Here is an 18,233-nt window from a genome sequence, read left to right as displayed (position 1 = left end):
ATTTGAATGGGTTCAGGTAATAGCTACTGCATGACCAAACAACTCGTTTCTGGTTTGTTACATGGAGCAGGACGATTTTACTGATTTAAGCAGTATTGAAAAGCTAGTCCGCAAAGATCCAAAATGCAAAATAACAGATTATGTTTGGATGAAGATATCTTCAGTGCCGCAAGAGCTATAACTACTTACAGCCTTGGTACTCGGAAAACTTTGCAAAACGCTCCAGGGGTAAAAATATGTAGCGGGACTTTGAATTTCGCCGCGCTACACTCGTCCCCTCAGATAAAAAATATCCCGTCGCAGCGGTATGAGCGCTCGACGGCAGAGAAAATACTAAAATTGTAACTCTTTTTTTGTTTTCTATCCGTTTCTTGATGGTCTCTTGATAGCCGAAGCTTAAGGCAGACGTGATCTGATGAAGACGTAAAAAAACTTATTAGCTAGTCTTGATCTGATTTTAATGTGTAGACATATTGTGGTAGTTGTTAAGAAATTCGGAGGATGGAAGTAGCAAAGTAAATTAAATTGCATACAGTATAAAGATGATTTTAATTGGTATAAATTAGTGATTGCTGGACGATTGGAAGATTTCGGAGCAGGCTTTTCACGCAGAAATGAAGGAGATTTTCGAAGACCTGGACGCCGCACGAAAGAAGACAAGTTAACCTGGTGAAGGATGAACTCTTATCTGCGCCACATCCCCCATGTCAGTTACATTTTGTTATTCTCTGTTTCTTTTCAATAATTTTTGTAGTGGAAATTGGTTTAACTTTTGCTCAAAAACGCCACAAGGACCACCCCAACAATAGCTTTTCCGAATCACGAAGTCCGATAGTTTTTCTGTAATACGAAGTCTGATCTGCATTTCTTTCTTTCTTTCCCTTTTTTCACGGTCATTAACGATTTTAAAAAACCCATTTTCACTTACGATTTCTTCCCACATTTTCAACCTTTTTCTTTTCTTCTCTTCTCTTCTCTTCTTATATTTCTTTTTTTATTAACCACTACAAATAGTATTACAGTTCCGCTGGTGGTGTTTAGCTCGAATGACCTATCTAGACTTTATGGTGAGCCATTGCCTGTCTCTACAGAAAAGAAAGCTAATCTGCTAGACACGTGTAGATATACTCCTGAAAAATACCGAGAGTTTTATGAGAACCTAAAGATAAAGTGAAGTGACAGTAACAACGGTCGGTCACGTGAAACGTACGTTTGCAACAATACGTCTCATGTGCCGCGAATAATCGTGTTACACAGTGGGAACTATTAATAATGTTTCGTTTAAACTGCGTGTGCAGTATTGATTCTGTTTTTGTTATATTCTTGTGAAATGAAAATGTGAACGTTGATCACCGCAAACCCTTCTTTTGTAACAATATTTCCACCTTCAGTCAAACGCTCAGAAGCTCCGACATTGTATAATGCAAATTGCATTTATGCCTAATCAGTAATTGTACGCACTTGCACGTACTACATACGTAAGTACAAAAACCCACTGAGTCACCAAGGCACCATAATATTTAACAGCTGGACAATGCACTAGCCGACACTGTGTTTCAACAGTGAAAATTTAAACTCTTATGAGGGACGAAAATAATTCCAGAATGAAATTTTCACTCTGTAGCGGAGTGTGTGCTGATGTGAAACTTAGTTTCAGATTAAAACTGTGTGTCGGACCGAGACTTGAACTCTAGACCTTTGCCTTTCGCGGGCAAGTGCTCTACCGTCTGAGCTACCCGAGCACGACTCACGACCCGTCCTCACAGCTTTATTTCTGGCAGTACCTCGTCTACTACCTTTTGTGAAGTTTGGTCGATAGGAGATGATGTACCAGCAGAAGTAAAGCTGTGAGGATGGGTCGTGAGTTGTGCTCCGGTAGCTCAGTCAGCAGAGCTTTCGCCCACGCAAGGCAAAGGTCCCGAGTTCGAGTCTCGGTCCGGCACACAGTTTTAATCTGCCAGGAAGTTTCAGAAAAATAGTTGTTTGGCATTATTTGGCAATTAGAAAGAGAACAAAATGCAAAATAAAGGGTTAAAGGACCCTAATCACAATCTCCTAAATAACGTTTGGTGTGTGTGTGTGTTTTTTCACCAAGTAACTGTTTTAAAATTTTGGGAAGACTCACTCTGTATTTTTCAATTGTTAGCAGTGCAACATTTGCCACGAACACCAACTATAAATTTTACTTTAGACATTGATAAACTCTACTATTATCCAAGTTCCTTAATGCACATTTTACATTCTGACCTTTTGTAAGACGGACAGCACCTAAGCTCACCTTCACAGTTCAGAACCGAAACAGGTTGTGTGTTCTGTAGATGTTTCATCTAGCACGACCCCCACAATGGTTTGACATTGCTACTCTGTTCCATTCTGTGAGGATCCACTGACGATTAGCGAAAATTGTCATTAATACTCTTAAACAGAAGGAAACATTAAAATGTTGAAAAATATCTCCAGCCAGCAGAAATGCCACAATGCATGCCGTTGCCCCATTTGTTAACAGCTCTTCTTTACATAACGACAAAAATGGTAGGTGCAAATTCAGTGTCTACCAACTTAGCAAAACAAAATAATTATCAGAGTGTAAAATGAAACTGTTTAGCACCAAGAAACACAAAACGACAGTATTTTAATTATTAGCTGCCAGTAAACTGACCACTTTATCCACAATGATGCGCCCTGAACCTGTGTTACCTGAGAAGTGTGTGAGGAGGAGTCACAATTCTTTATCATTTTTCACTGCTTTTTCCTTCATGTCCCAATACAAGACAATCATTGCAACACTTGTGAACCGCTGCCCCATCACTGTAATGGTTACCACAAGTTCCATTATTCTCATTTCTTCCAACACTGATAATTTTTGTTATAGACTCTACTTTGTGGTAGCATAAACATTAGGCAACTTTTTCTTACACACAGTCCATTTTAATACGATTATCTTTTCCTTCTGCAGTGGATGCGTCATAACTTCACGCACAGTCAGCACAATTTACAAAACAGGATTTTGTCAAAAGTCACAAGTGAACAGTTGTTACTAATAACTGAGTTTCTGTGCTAGAGAAGGAAATTTGCAACTCACCATATAGCGGAGATGCCGAGTTGCAATAGGCACAATAAAAAGATTCACACAATCATAGCTTTCGGCTATTAATGCCTTTGTCAGCAGTAGACACACATACACACACAGACACTCACGCAAGTGCAACTTGCACACAAATCTGCAGTCTCAGAGAGCTGAAACTGCGCTGCGAGCAGCAGCACCAGTGCACGATGGGAGTGGCAACTAGGTGGGGGTAAGGAGGAGGCTGGGGCGGGGAGGGGGAGGGGTAGTATGGTGGGAGTGGCGGACAGTGAAGCGTTGCAGTTTAGACAGAGGACAGGAGAGAAGGTGCAGAGGGGGAGGGGGTAAGTGCTGTATTTACTCGAATCTAAGCCGCACCTGAAAAATGAGACTCGAAATCAAGGAAAAAAAATTTCCCGAATCTAAGCCGCACCTGAAATTTGAGACTCGAAATTCAAGGGAAGAGAAAAGCTTTAGGCCACACCTCCATATCGAAACAAAGTTGGTCCAGTGTAATATGAGACACAATTTAGGTCGAATGGATGACGATACAGCTACAGTAGTTTGGTTCGAGTCGTAAGCTTAGCAGTTAAGCTTTACCAGGTAGCTGTTGCTATGCGTCAGGTGCTCAGTCAGTATTTATAAGGGTACCCTTCCTTTTTCGTGTGCTTCATCTGGTTTGAATTTATTGCTTATTTTTCTTTGATCTGATAAGTGCCGTTCTCTTTGTTATAGGTGTTTACATCGCTCTAAGCTGAAAATGCATTACTGTACTGTGTCATGCATTGGTTGTCGCATTCTGTTAATGAGTGTTTACGGCCGCTCACGGCACGGCTTGCTTTTGTGCACGCTACCGCCGCTTACAGTTTAAAAAAAAGAGAGGGAGAGAGACAGAGAGGAATCGTCTCATTAGCGAAACAATGGCAAGAGACTGCTATTTGTTGTTACTTACACTGCTGCTTTCTTTGATAATGATCAACAAGAACCAAGTAACAGACTGCGTATGATAGAAGATGTTCTAAACGAGAGTTTAGCGAAAATTTTTCTCTGTTTGAAAATCTTTGCAGACGCCTCTTTAGTACATTATATTCTGCACAGAAATTAGAGTCATCTTAGATTTAAAAATCTAGTCAATTGCCGTGCTTCATTTCTGACTGTATCACTATTGGGCATAAGAGTAATATGAATACAAACATGACATAATATGTATATTCTTCCACATTTGCTGTTCTCTCACTCGAGTTTCGTAGTTTATTAGGCAGACAGGATTTAAATGAGATAGCAGCAAACATGAAAGAATACATGGCAAAATGTTTATATTAAAGAATACACGGCAAAATGTTTATATTCGTATTATTCTTAGGGTGAAGAGAATACTGCATGTGATTCACAATTCATAAAAGTTCCTATTAGTAACCATCTCTTCTCACAGGTAGGAAAAAATTCAGAACGTAGAGTTGGACATATTGACAAACATTCCAAACAGTCTTGCCAGTCGGATTTTCGTAGTACACTGAAATGTTGCTACATTCGAAGATGAACAATACAGAAATTGTATTTACTTCGTTGGATAATGTATGAAAATGCAGTGGTCGAAACTTGGGGCAGAGAAAAAAAATTGTCTCCTCCTCTTTTTTTTTTTTTTAAAAAAAAAGAAGACGCAGTGGTTTTGGCGCCAGTATTTATCTTTGTGCCTGCAAAGCATGCCTGCGTAGCGCTACATATATTCGACGGCAGAAGTTAGTTGTGGCGGCACCTACCAACATTTTTCAGAACTTCCGCTTACTTTGCACTCGATTCTAAGCCGCCGGCAGTTTTTTGGATTGCAAAAACCGGAAAAAAAGTGCGGCTTAAATTCAAGTAAATACGGTAGTGGAAAGGAGAGAAATAAAAATAAATTAAAAGACTGGGTGGGGTGGTGAAATGACGGCTGTGCAGTGCTGGAATGGGAACAAGGAGGGGGCTGGATGGGTGAGGACAGTGACTAATGAAGGTCGAGGGTTACGGGAACGTAGGATGTATGGCAGGGAAAGTTCCCACCTGTGCAATTCAGAAAAGCTGTTGTTGGTGGGAAGGCTGTGAAGCAGTCATTGAGATGAGGGATATCACGTTTGGCTACAGGGTGGTCCACTTGTTTTTTGGCCAGTTTGTCGGTGGCCGTTCGTGTGGACAGACGGCTTGTCGGTTGTCGTGCCTACGTAGAATGCAGTGGTGCCAATCACAGCCTACAATTCTTCACCCAGTGAGGCAAGGCCACCATTAGTGTAGTGTGCTGTATCAACCTGCAAAAGTGAAAAGAAGTGTTTCTAATTATGATAAAAAATGAAGCAATCAACAATAAGGAATGGATATAATATATATAAAAACAAAGATGATGTGACTTACCAAACGAAAGTGCTGGCAGGTCATAGACACACAAACAAACACAAACATACACACAAAATTCAAGCTTTCGCAACCAACGGTTGCTTCATCAGGAAAGAGGGAAGGAGAGGGAAAGACGAAAGGATGTGGGTTTTAAGGGAGAGGATAAGGAATCATTCCAATCCCGGGAGCGGAAAGACTTACCTTAGGGGGAAAAAAGGACAGGTATACTTTGCCTTTACAAATGTCTGCTTGTGTCTGTGTATGTGTGGATGGGTGTGTGTGTGTGTGTGTGTGTGTGTGTGTGTGTGTGTGTGTGTGTGTGTGTGTGTGTGTGTGTGTGTGTGTACCTGTCTACCTGTCCTTTTTTCCCCCTAAGGTAAGTCTTTCCGCTCCCGGGACTGGAATGACTCCTTACCCTCTCCTTCCCTCTTTCCTGATGAAGCAACCATGGGTTGCGAAAGCTTGAATTTTGTGTGTATGTTTGTGTGTCTATCAACCTGCCAGCGCTTTCGTTTGATAAGTCACATCATCTTTATACCACTGGCTGAGTTGATGTGTAGGTGAAGGATTAGGGGGGTGAGGGCAATGGATTGTTCAGTTTGGAACTGGTATAGGGACTGATGGAAAGAAGGATTACAGCCAGAGATGGGAACTTTAAGTGTGAGGCCTTTGGGGGTAATGCCAAATGTCAGACAAGCCTGAGAAAATAAAATATGGGAGTGTAATCTGGCTAGGGCGAAGGCATGTTTGCGGAGGGAATGTAAATAAGACTTAATGGGGTCGTTGTGGGGATGTTGCGAGGGTGGCGTGGTATTAGAAGGTGGAAAGTGTAACATGAGGCTGAAATGAAAATGAAAATAAAAATATATAGCGAGAGATAAGGTGAACTAGAAAGCAACTGGGATCTGGTGTGAAAAAAGGCGAAAAGGTGTTGGTTATAGCTGGGTTATGTTGATCCTGTGGTGAACTTGGGTTGGTAGAAAACGATGTGCACAAAGGTTATGTGGTTGTGTTGCCGCCAAAACACGTTAAAGGGTGGAGCAATTCGGGAAAATTTCGAAAAAACTGCGTGTAAATGTATTAAAAGGAGTGGTTTTGTGGTGGCAGATTGTGAAAATGAGGCTAACAATTGTCTGACGAAGAAATAATGACGTTAAAACCTGTGGGAAGTGGCTAAAAAAGATCAGTGATGTGGGAAAAACGGAAATGGAAAAAAAGTGAAAGTTACTGGAACTAGCCGAAATGGCTGTTTAATAGCTGAAAGGAACTGTTTGTGAACTGGAAACGGTGGATTTTGTAGCAGCAGTATTGTTGAAAGCGGAAGAAAAAAAAATTTTTTGGTTATGGTTTGGAAGTGGGTTACGTATTATTGAGTATATATAGGCGGGATAAAATTGTATTGTAGATTCGGTAAAGAGGAGAAGGTGAATACAAAGTGAAACTACTTGCAAAAACAGAAAGAGAAAATAAGATGACAGGAAAGATTTCGAAATGCAACAGTGACAATAACAAACGTAATTGTTGGGTTCAAATTAATGATATGAATATAATAGAGGGAAACATTCCACGTGGGAAAAATATATCTAAAAACACAGATGATGTGACTTACCGAACGAAAGTGCTGGCAGGTCGATAGACACACAAACAAACACAAACATACACATGAAATTCAAGCTTTCGCAACAAACTGTTGCCTCATCAGGAAAGAGGGAAGGAGAGGGAAAGACGAAAGGATGTGGGTTTTAAGGGAGAGGGTAAGGAGTCATTCCAATCCCGGGAGCGGAAAGGGGTATACCCCTTTTTTCCCCCTAAAGTAAGTCTTTCTGCTCCCGGGATTGGAATGACTCCTTACCCTCTCCCTTAAAACCCACATCCTTTCGTCTTTCCCTCTCCTTCCCTCTTTCCTGATGAGGCAACAGTTTGTGGCGAAAGCTTGAATTTCATGTGTATGTTTGTTCGTTCGGTAAGTCACATCATCTGTGTTTTTTAGATATATTTTAATCATCGCCAGAGTGCAGCATGGTCCCATGGAGTGAAAATGGCGACTCCCCAGCACTGCGTGCAAGCACTAGTGTGGTTCGCAGAAACAAAATCGCCGATTACTGCGCAAAGGAAATTATCGCCGTGTGAATGAATGTGGTCCACCTAGTGTCAAAACAATTAAGGGGAGACGTTGATGAATTTGATCAAAAATGTCAATTTTCGATTTATTTTTTATTTGTTAGTACAACTCACGGACAGTAAGTTCCCACAGTTTCAATATTGAAATCACATCCAAAGTGCCTGAAAATTAATTAAAAGTGTGACGTGGCCACATTAGCTGGTGTAAATATCTACATCTACATTTATACTCCGCAAGCCACCCAACGGTGTGTGGCAGAGGGCACTTTACGTGTAGCAAATTGACCCACGGCACTTAATGTATAACTGCAAAAACTGTTCCAACTGGGTCAGTATCAAGAATGGAGTCCCACAAGGTTCAGTCTTCAGTCCCTTACTGTTCTTAATATATATCAGATACATGCGCCTCTATATTCACAAAGATGCAAAGCTAGTTCTTTTTGCTGATGATCCAGGCACAGTAATCACACCCAACAAATACGAATCAGCTGAGAAAATTGTAAATGTCTTTCAGACAATTATTACATGTTTCTCTGCAAATGGACTCTCATTTATTTTCCTATTTTAGGGTAATCTGCCTTGAAGTAAAAAGTATTCACTACAAAAGTGCACAATCAGAATAATACGCACAGCCCAGCCAAGATCATCTTGAAAACATTTATTTAAGGAACTAGGGCAAATTATGAGATATAAATTATTAATCTTAAAAGAAGAAGGAGAAGAGGAAGAAGAAGAAAGAAACAAGAAAAGTGGGCTTGAATTACAGCATGTAAAGAAATCTTTTGTTATACTGACACATTCCACATCATTACGAGGTGTCCTGTTCATGATATCTGGAACAAGTATTAATCTCATCTAATCTACTCGTATTAAGCCAAGGAAGAGCTTTATCCCACAGACAGCACTGCTAGAATGCCAACCTGAGGCTCGCTGCCTAGAGCTTTACGGTTGGGCTCTCTACGAAATACAAACCTGTGTCCCAAAGAGGGAATCACACAAGGGCAGTAACTAAAATACATTGCACGATCACAGAACAGATTAAGAATACGAGTCGCAAAATGCAAAGCAAATATGGTTCAGTGGGGCTACTCTGAAGATGACAGAATGAAAGTGGAGAAACACAGACAACTGAACATTTTCTCATGTGCCCAAGGATGGAGTTTGTTTGCACAGCAGGAGATCTATTTTTTTGCAATGAAAAGGCCATTAAATTTGCAGAGATTTAGAAGAAGTGCATTTAGATAGGACACACAAAGTGAAGTAAGTAAGTACACAAACAGGAAAAGTTAATGGTTTAAATTAATATACATACGGTATAGTTACGCCAAAAACCTAAGCTTTCACATACAATATTGCTCGTAACACTTTCAGTTGCTTTTCTTCCAAGTACAAGGAAACATGTTCGGCTTTGTGGCAAGGTGCCCTCATCACGCATAAAAATGGCATTTTTATTAGAAAACTGGTGGTATGAGCAATAACTTTTCTGAAGACACACACATCAATAAACTGCCTGTTGCAACACTTCACGACTAAACTGAACACAGCGTGTGGAGACATCACATATTATTGCAAAGGATGTTGGTCAAGTCAAGGGGTGGCTCGGAACAATTTTCCGATTTAAAACCCACTATTGCTGAATTTATGAAGGAAAAAGGAAAACAGGAATGAAAATTAGAACATCCAGAATGGATTACAGACCTCACATTTTAAGAGGACTTGGCTGCACACTGTCCACAGTAAGACACTGCAAGATGAGAAACAACTTAATTCCAGTTTGAGGGACACATTCTGTAATTAACTTAATGCACAGTTGCTGGACTTCAGCCAATAACAATGTTTAAAATTTCAATATTACTAACAAGATGTGTGTGTCAACAGGATTTTTTTATTATGAAACTAAATAAGTTGTGATTAATTGGCAACTGGAGAGTGAAAAATCTGTGAACTGTCTGTATCTTTCCGTATGTCAACAGTTTGTACCAGATGAAAACTATATCACATTTTGAGCGCACCAAAAGTAATTGATTAATGCTGAAAGCTTGTTTTGTGATCTATGATGTTGAAAAATAAGAAATATAAAACCCAGTTGTATGCAGTGCCATTTAAACAGTGTGTTTACAGTTCCTCCCCTCTTCTCCCTCTGCACACTCAGACAGTGTGGCGTGGATGTGGGGAAAGTGTGCGGTCTGTCAAGAAAGCTGTGGCAATCGTGCCAGCACACAGTTCGTGTGTCGAAATGTTGGGTGTCCCTCCTCTACAGCCTCAAATATAACCACACTGCTGATAGCTGTGGTGGTGGTGGTGGTGGTGAAGTGTAGTGATGTGCGAGACGTCGTCAGTTCGAATCCCACCAGGTACTACATAATTTTACTTTTAAGTATTTATTGATATGACAGTCATTATTTTTATTTGAATAATTAGTTTGAATATAATTTCTTTATTTCCAATCCTTTGGTGCATCATTTTCATCACTGAACTGAATTTATCTGCTATCAGTTTTTCTTCCTATCATTCTTTTTTCATTTGGAATCTCTGTCCGTTTGATTTTAATTAATTTGATATTTACTTCAATTTAAGTTTTTCCGTTTTGTTATCTTATATTTTCATCCGTGTTACTGTATTCATTATTTCTGTTTCTCAATTTACTTGAATTTTATTTTATTTATAATCCCTTCTTTCATTTAAATCTTTATCAGGGTAATTTTGTCAATAGTATGGCTAGAAATCTATGTTTCAAATGTTTGTATGAAAATTATCATTCAAAAAATGTAAGTCTTGTAACAAAAAATTAGTTTTTGACGCCACTACACAGTATATATAATTTAATCTTTTGTTTTCTACCCAATTCATTACCATTTTCAAACATTTAAAGTATTATGGTAGATAGATAAAAATAGTTAAAGTCACACGGGTGAAGATTCAAATAGAAAATACAATGACTGGAAAAAAAATGAGAGCCAATAAAGTAATGATGAAAATGAGTGATTGACCGATTGATTGAGTGAGAGAGTATGGAACCCAACGGCGAGGTCATCAGTCCCGTGATTACAAAGTGGATTACATAAGGAAGATGGTCTGCTAAAAGTGGAAGGATTCAGGCAGAAGAGTCAAACTATAAAAGAATGAACATTAAACACAGACACAGCAAAAGCATAAAAGGTGAGATAAAATATAAAAACTGGAAGAAAAAGGGGCAGTCATGGGGTCACAGACTGTGAAGACTGCAAAAGGAGTCCCAACCACAACCACCCCGGCCCTGCTCCAAGACTAAAGGAGAACCTTATATCTGGAAATAAAAACCACTTTCACGGAAGAAACCGAGGACCGGGTCAGCCATCCGTGGATCGTCTGCTAAAATTAAATTTAAGGAAGCAGGAAGACACTGTAACATTACGAGTCAAGATAGCTGTAACGGAACTTGAATAGCGTAAAGTTATCGTTAAAAACGCTCGCCGCGCGATTTGTTACGATTTGGTCGGTCATAATAGCAGTAACATGCTTTTGAATCCAATTAAAATATAACGGTGATACCTGTTTAGTGTTATTGGAAATAATATGCAGTAAATTAATGAGTAAGGTAACCGATCCTATAAGAAGAGGTAAAATTGGGAATATTAAGGTGTTTTGCTTTCTATCGACTAAGCCGATGATATGGCGTCTTTTTTTCCGTTTACTCTTAGAAAAAAAAAGAAGTGCTAATTGTGCGTTGTGAAAAATATAGGGGCGAATTTTAAATAGCTACAGTGTATAATCAAACTAGCAAATGGACATTCAGTTACGCAAAATTGCGGATAGCAAAGTGTGGTCATTAAACTGAGTACACCTACAGGACGGTCAATTCCGGGATAAGTCTATTCGCATCTCACGAGGGACGCGGTATTGAGACCGTTTTTTTTTTTTTTTTATTATATCGCGGAGAGAGGGCTTCAATTTATAAAAAGGAGAAAAGCTGTATCATTATCATTGACTGTTGGTGTCAAGCAACCAAAACTGTTCATCAAAGGGTTTCGGTGAATGAGTGGTGAATGCGAAATGAAACTGTGAACGAAGTTATGTTAAATAAAGCAGAAGAGACAAGACAGTTTGGTCGTATCTGTTATTATTCCATAAGCTGTAACATTTCTTCTCGTTGTACGAAGCCCTTATAGACAATCATTATGACAATTTGCTTTGAAGGGATCTCGTTACGAGTTAAGTTTTTGGGACCTGGTCAAGAGGGGATAGTTCGTAGATCTTAACTACTGCAGCTATTCTGGAATCAGGTACTACCGTGACCGTTGTGTGTTGTTAATGGCTTAAGGTCATCATATCTCATGCTCTACGATCGACGCGCCTTTCCTCTTGGTATAACGGTGTCTCACGGTAACAACGACAACACCGACGGCGAAGGAAGATACGGTAGAACACGAAGGGTCGAAAGAAGGGGACATGCCACCAATGTGAGATATTGTCAGTCGGGTGCCACAACCACATTGTAGGGGTGCGTCATTACGTAGAAGGAAACAATGAGAGAGTCGGGTACGGCCAATGCGTAAATGGCATGAAACAGTGAACTCCTTCCGAGAGGGGCGGAAAGAAGCACCCCAAACTGCACTAGACTCCTCGATTGTAGGGAGTTTATTACTATGAGCAGTAGCGATCCAGATGGCATTCCACTGTTGGGCAAAGAGACATTTGACGTAGATCTGCATATACGCAGCTGGAATCGAGAAAGGAAATGGATGGTAAGTATCTGCTTCTCTAGCCAAGTGGTCAGCCAATTCATTCCCTGGGATTCCCACGTGACTCGGGACCCAGAGAAAGACGATCTAACAGGCGGCACGCTCAAGGGCTGAGAGAACATCACGGATGGCAGAGACCGAGGGGTGACAAGAGTAGCATCGATCGATAGCCTGCAGGCTGCTCACGGAGTCCGAACAAAATAAAACAGTATGGAGAGAGGCCTGAGAAACAAGAAAGGAGGGCCCTGTGAATGGCTAGGAGCTCTGCTGTAAATACACTACACCATCCTGGCAACAAATGGTGCTCGAAACCAGCAGGAGATGTGAAAGTGTATCCCACCTTATCGGTAGTCTTAGAACCGTCAGTGTAAAAGATGGTGGCACCCTGGAACTCTGCGAGGATGGCACATGCGAGACGCGGGTAAACCAAAGGAGCAACAGAGACGACGACGAAAATCGAGCCACAAACAATTAGAAATTTAATGAAATACACTTTAATTAATTCAATAAAGATAATGATCAGTCAGTTTGATAAAGACTTAAAAATAAAATTCCGTAGTGCCCGATTCAAACCCACAACCTTCTGTAGCTCAGAAACATACCTTACTCTCTACGTAACACCACTGCTCTGAGTAGTGCTATTATATTTAAGGGTCAACAGTATCACCGGAAATTTTGAAAAAATTTCCGTCAATTAAATGGAAACGAGAGCCTATTCTGATGGACACCTGCAGGGTATGACGCCTGCGAGCCCATCCTACAGTGCTGTATAGCTGGCTTCAAAAAGCCAGGCCCGCCCCTGGAGCCCTCTTCTTATGGAACGTGGAATCCTGGCTGTCTCACACTCTTCTATGAGAAATGTCAGGAGTTGGATGTACCCTGTCAATGATACTGGGTTCATTCCCTTCTGTAAGGATGTAGAGGCTTGTCTCACTAGGGGGTAAGACAGATACTGCCTACAGGAAAATTAAAGAGACCTTTGGAGAAAGGAGCACCACTTGCATGAATTTCAAGAGCTCAGATGGAAACCCAGTTCTAAGCAAAGAAGGGAAGGCAGAAAGGTGGAATGAGTATATAGAGGGTCTATACAAGGGCAATGGAAGAGGATGTAGATGAAGATGAAATGGGAGATACGATACTGCGTGAAGAGTTTGACAGAGCACTGAAAGATCTGAGTCGAAACAAGGTCCCGGGAATAGACAACATTCCATTAGAACTACTGACGGTCTTGGGAGAGCCAGTCCTGACAAAACTCTACCATCTGGTGAGCAAGTTGTACGAGACAGGCGAAATACCGTCAGACTTCAAGAAGAATATAATAATTCCAATCCCAAAGAAAGCAGGTCTCGACAGATGTGAAAATTACCGAACTATCAGTTTAATAAGTCACAGCTGCAAAATACTAATGCAAATTCTTTACAGACGAATGGAAAAACTGGTAGAAGCCTACCTCGGGGAAGATCAGTGTGGATTCTGTAGAAATGTTGGAACACGTGAGGCAATACTGACCCTATGACTTATCTTAGAAGAAAGATTAACGAAAGGCAAACCTACATTCTAGCATTTCTAGACTTAGAGAAAGATTTTGACAATATTGACTGGAATACTCTCTTTCAAATTATGAAGGTGGCAGGGGTAAAATACAGGGAGCGAAAGGCTATTTACAATTTGTACAGAAACCAGATGGCAGTTATAAGAGTCGAGGGACATGAAAGAGAAGCAGTGGTTGGGAAGGGAGTGAGACAGGGTTGTAGCCTCTCCCCGATGTTATTCAATCTGTATATTGAGCAAGCAGTAAAGGAAACAAAAGAAAAATCTGGAGTAGGTATTAAAATCCAGGGAGAAGAAATAAAAACTTTGAGCTTTGCCGATGACATTGTAATTCTGTCAGAGACAGCAAAGGACTCGGAAGAGCAGTTGAACGGAATGGACAGTGTCTTGAAAGGAGGATATAAGATGAACATCAACAAAAGCAAAACGAAGATAATGGAATGTAGTAGAATTAAGTCGGGTGATGCTGAGGGAATTAGATTAGGAAATGAGACACTTAAAGTAGTAAAGGAGTTTTGCTATTTGGGGAGCAAAATAACTGATGATGGTCGAAGTAGAGAGGATATAAAATGTAGACTGGCAATTGGAAGGAAAGCGTTTCTGAAGAAGAGAAATTTGTTAACATCGAGTATAGATTTAAATGTCAGAAAGTCGTTTCTGGAAGTATTTGTATGGAGTGTAGCCATGTATGGAAGTGAGACGTGGACGATAAATAGTTTGGACAAGAAGAGAATAGAAGCTTTTGAAATGTGGTGCTACAGAAGAATGCTGAAAATTAGATGGATAGATCACATAACTACTGAGGAAGTATTGAATAGAATTGGGGAGAAGAGGAGTTTGTGGCACAACTTGACAAGAAGAAGGGATCGGTTGGTAGGACACATTCTGAGGCATCAAGGGATCACAAATTTAGCATTGGACGGCAGCGTGGAGGGTAAAAATCGTAGGGGAAGACCAAGAGATGACTACACTAAGAAGATTCAGAAGGATGTAGGTTGCAGTAGGTACTGGGAGATGAAGAAGCTTGCACAGGATAGAGTAGCATGGAGAGCTGCATCAAACCAGTCTCAGGACTGAAGACCACAACAACCACCTTCTTCACCCACCACAGTGATTGCATGGGGTGGGAAGGAGAGGGATTGTACCGTTGTTCACAGAATATTGTTAACGAGGGGACTGCACCTACTTGTCATCACCGCTTTTGTCCAAATTTACGGTACTCGCAGGGCGTGGCCAGTGCTGAAAGTGACAGACATGGGAGCTCCAGATGGCAAAAAACGCAATTCTGTAGTGGGTCAGGCGAAGCATGACCTTTTATGTTAGTGTAGTTTATAAATCGTGCTTAACACAGCAGGAGGTGTGCCAACAGTAATCTGTGGTTCTCAGGGTATGTCCTTTCCGAATATATATATATACATATTTTAACTTTGAATTTTTAAGTTAGTTAAACTAAAAATAAATGAAAACAGTGCTTCATATGGTGTATTCGTAAAGATTATCATAAAAGGCATAAAACGGAAAACCAAAGGAAAATTTGAGATTGCAAATAAATTTCCAGGAAGAGAGTGTAAAGTGCACACAAGAGCTTTGTGTGTGAAATTAGTTACTTTTGTTATTTTACAGTTGACGATTTACCCTGCTCGGGTCCGCAGCTCGTGGTCCAGTGGCTAGCATTGCTATCTCTGAATCACGGGGTCCCGGGTTCAATTCCCGGCCGGGTTGGGGATTTTCTCTCCCCGGGGACTGGATGTTTGTGTTGTCCTCATTATTCGTGAAAGTGGCTAGACTGGAGTGTGTACAGACTGGGAATGTGTACAAGCACTGATGATTGCACTGTTGAGTGCCCCACAAATTAAACATCACCACCATCACTGCCGCCGCCACCACCACCACCACCACCACCACCGCCACCACCACCACCACCACCACCACCATTATCAACATTACCCTGCTCAGCTGACATTCATTGTACAAATAAGGGAAGCAGTAATGTTTCTGGCTACTTCCGTGTGTTTTAAACACCACAATTTTACAGTTACACAGTTACTTTAAAATTTCTATAGAGAGGGAGAAAAAAACTTTGTTTACAGTCACAAAAGGTTCTGCTTCATCACACAGTTTACAGATAACCACACGTAATGCATCATTTCACCAAATACTGGTAAACAAATGAGCAAGGGCATAGCTAGCATTGTCCCTGACAACCAATTTTACCAGCAAAGGGAACCTATTGTTTACTTGCAGGTGCCGAGGACTGTTCAAATATCAAAATGAAACTAAGTCCTGTACACTCCGTACAGTAACGTGGGTTATTCGTGAGAATGACCTACGTTCCACTGAAGATGCACATGCTGGCAAAAGGTTGGTGTGCTTTTTATAAACATATTACATTTTTAGAATAATTGACGGTGCGTACCCCAATCTGTGATGTCCGGTGCCTATGCAGTGGCGTAACACAGCAGGGGCAAGGTGCAGCGCGGACAGCGATATTTATGCCTCGGTGACGCCGCTCGAAGGTGTCGCGAACACCCTAGAGAAAACAGACGTACTACAATGTAAACACACGTGACGAATGAAGACTGTAAATCTTATATCTTAAGTTGAGCTTGCTGTGTTCAGACATACTGAATTACATATTTGAAGTTACGGGTTATTGATAATTGGATCTGACTTCAAAACTGATGTAAATAGTCAAAACAATACAGCACATTATCACTGAAGATGTGTTCATCATTCGGTAGCTGGAATAATGAGATGTCTTTACAGCACTGCCCCGCTCGGAGACAAAGTCGAGAAGAATAAATTTGCAAACAGTCGTGGTACGGAGTAGGCAGACCGAGAGAATGAAACAAAAAAAGACAACCGTACTGAAAGAAGAACAGTAAAAGGTAGCTCAGACCAGATCAAACCGACAGATCTGCCACGCAGTGTTCCCTACTCATTGCGTTACAGTCGAGTCGCCATATACATTCACGAAAGGGAAGTGTCACAACTTCAACTACAACTACAACTATTCTTCGAAAGTTATTTGCAGAGCTCTCACGGTTGCTGTCAAATACAGACCTTTCTTGGAAATTCATTCACAATCCCAAATTTACCTTTGTCTTTCCTTTTGATGACACTTTCAAAAACATTAATAAATACAATACACGGAGTATTATTTTGATTTATCTTCATAAAAAAAACTAAAAATAAATTTTCCACAAAGGGACTTGACAGCACGACCCTCAAATTACCGTTCGGTACTCTTTCTGCGCATCGACGGCCACCTGGAAACCATAAATGACAACCGCCTCACCCGATCCGGGCCAAAAATGCTATTCTTTCTAAATGCTTGGCTATCTGGAGCTCCTACTTCTGGCCAAACCCTGCATATACCAGCAATTTGGACGAAACTGGTGGTCAGCTGGGGGCCAAACTGGTCACGTGGACACGGTTGCATACACGCCCCTCCCAGTTCCCTCAAAACCCACAAATCGTATTTCTGTCACATCTCTCCAAGAACCTAGGAGCCACAGTTTGTAGGTAGTTGTCAGCTGGTGACGGCCACGTGGAACCACTACAGGGCAGATCTCCAATGTTTCGCAAGTCACAATGGTCCTCAAACGTCCATCACAGTGGGGCATGACAACACATTGGCAACTTTCAGAGACAAATACCCTCCCTGCCCAAAAGTGCCAACACACTCCCAATCTGAGTTCAAAATTGTTCGAGGCGTGCTAACAACTCGCCAGGCTACACAAGCACCACTGTCCCATTCACTGTCAGAGACACAGCTCGCTTTACTTGACTGCATTGAGAATGTATGTTTATTGTTACCTCCACTAATTAGGCATCTGTACGTAGCAGTATCCCGTCATCAAATGCGTGCAGAAAATAGGTTTCCAATCACAAAAGCTCTAATGACCCAAGTCATGAGGATAGTGCAGAACTGTCTCAGGGTGTCTCTCTACTCCCAACAAAACGCTGTAATTGCTTGGAGCAAGTTACACCAAATCTATAACACACTAGCAAACACTGCAATTCTTCGCAATTGCTAAATAGGTATGTGAATTGCATATACTTCCTAAACGCCTTGCCCCCCCCCCCCTCCTTTTTCGCATCTTCTCATCCCCCTCTCCCTCCATTCATCTCCTCCTCCCCACTCCCTCTGTGCATAACCCCCCCCCCCCCCCCCCCCGTCCCCCCTCACAATTTCTTCAAACTTTCTATGTGCATTTCTGTCTGGATAGTCAACAGAATATCGTGTAAAAATTTGAAGTAACTTGGTCAAGAAACTTTCAAGATTTGTGGTAACTACACTTTCCCACTATATATTACAAAAATCCATAGCCTGTGTCTACTTGAATGTTCATTAGACTGTCAAGCTGATCTTTTGTTACAAAAACATGTGACAGCAGAACTGTCAA

General features: G+C 41.0%; 1 protein-coding gene across 1 annotated transcript in view; it reads right to left on the bottom strand.

Moving 5' to 3' along the window:
* Positions 1 to 5,273: 5,273 nt before the first annotated feature.
* LOC126426653 (uncharacterized) overlaps positions 5,274 to 18,233 on the bottom strand; it is a 172,994-nt gene continuing 160,034 nt past the window's right edge. Inside the window, exons 9-10 of the mRNA XM_050088539.1 lie at positions 16,241 to 16,354; positions 5,274 to 5,346 (exon numbers count right to left, since the gene is read on the bottom strand). Coding sequence (XP_049944496.1) covers positions 16,315 to 16,354 — 40 coding nt within the window. The 3' untranslated portion in view covers positions 5,274 to 5,346; positions 16,241 to 16,314. The remainder of the gene's footprint in view (positions 5,347 to 16,240; positions 16,355 to 18,233) is intronic.

This window comes from Schistocerca serialis, chromosome 11 (genome assembly GCF_023864345.2).
Source record: "Schistocerca serialis cubense isolate TAMUIC-IGC-003099 chromosome 11, iqSchSeri2.2, whole genome shotgun sequence".
Taxonomy (NCBI): domain Eukaryota; kingdom Metazoa; phylum Arthropoda; class Insecta; order Orthoptera; family Acrididae; genus Schistocerca; species Schistocerca serialis.
The sequence above is the reverse complement of the archived record's forward strand: the minus strand, read 5'-3'. Positions and strand labels throughout refer to the sequence as shown.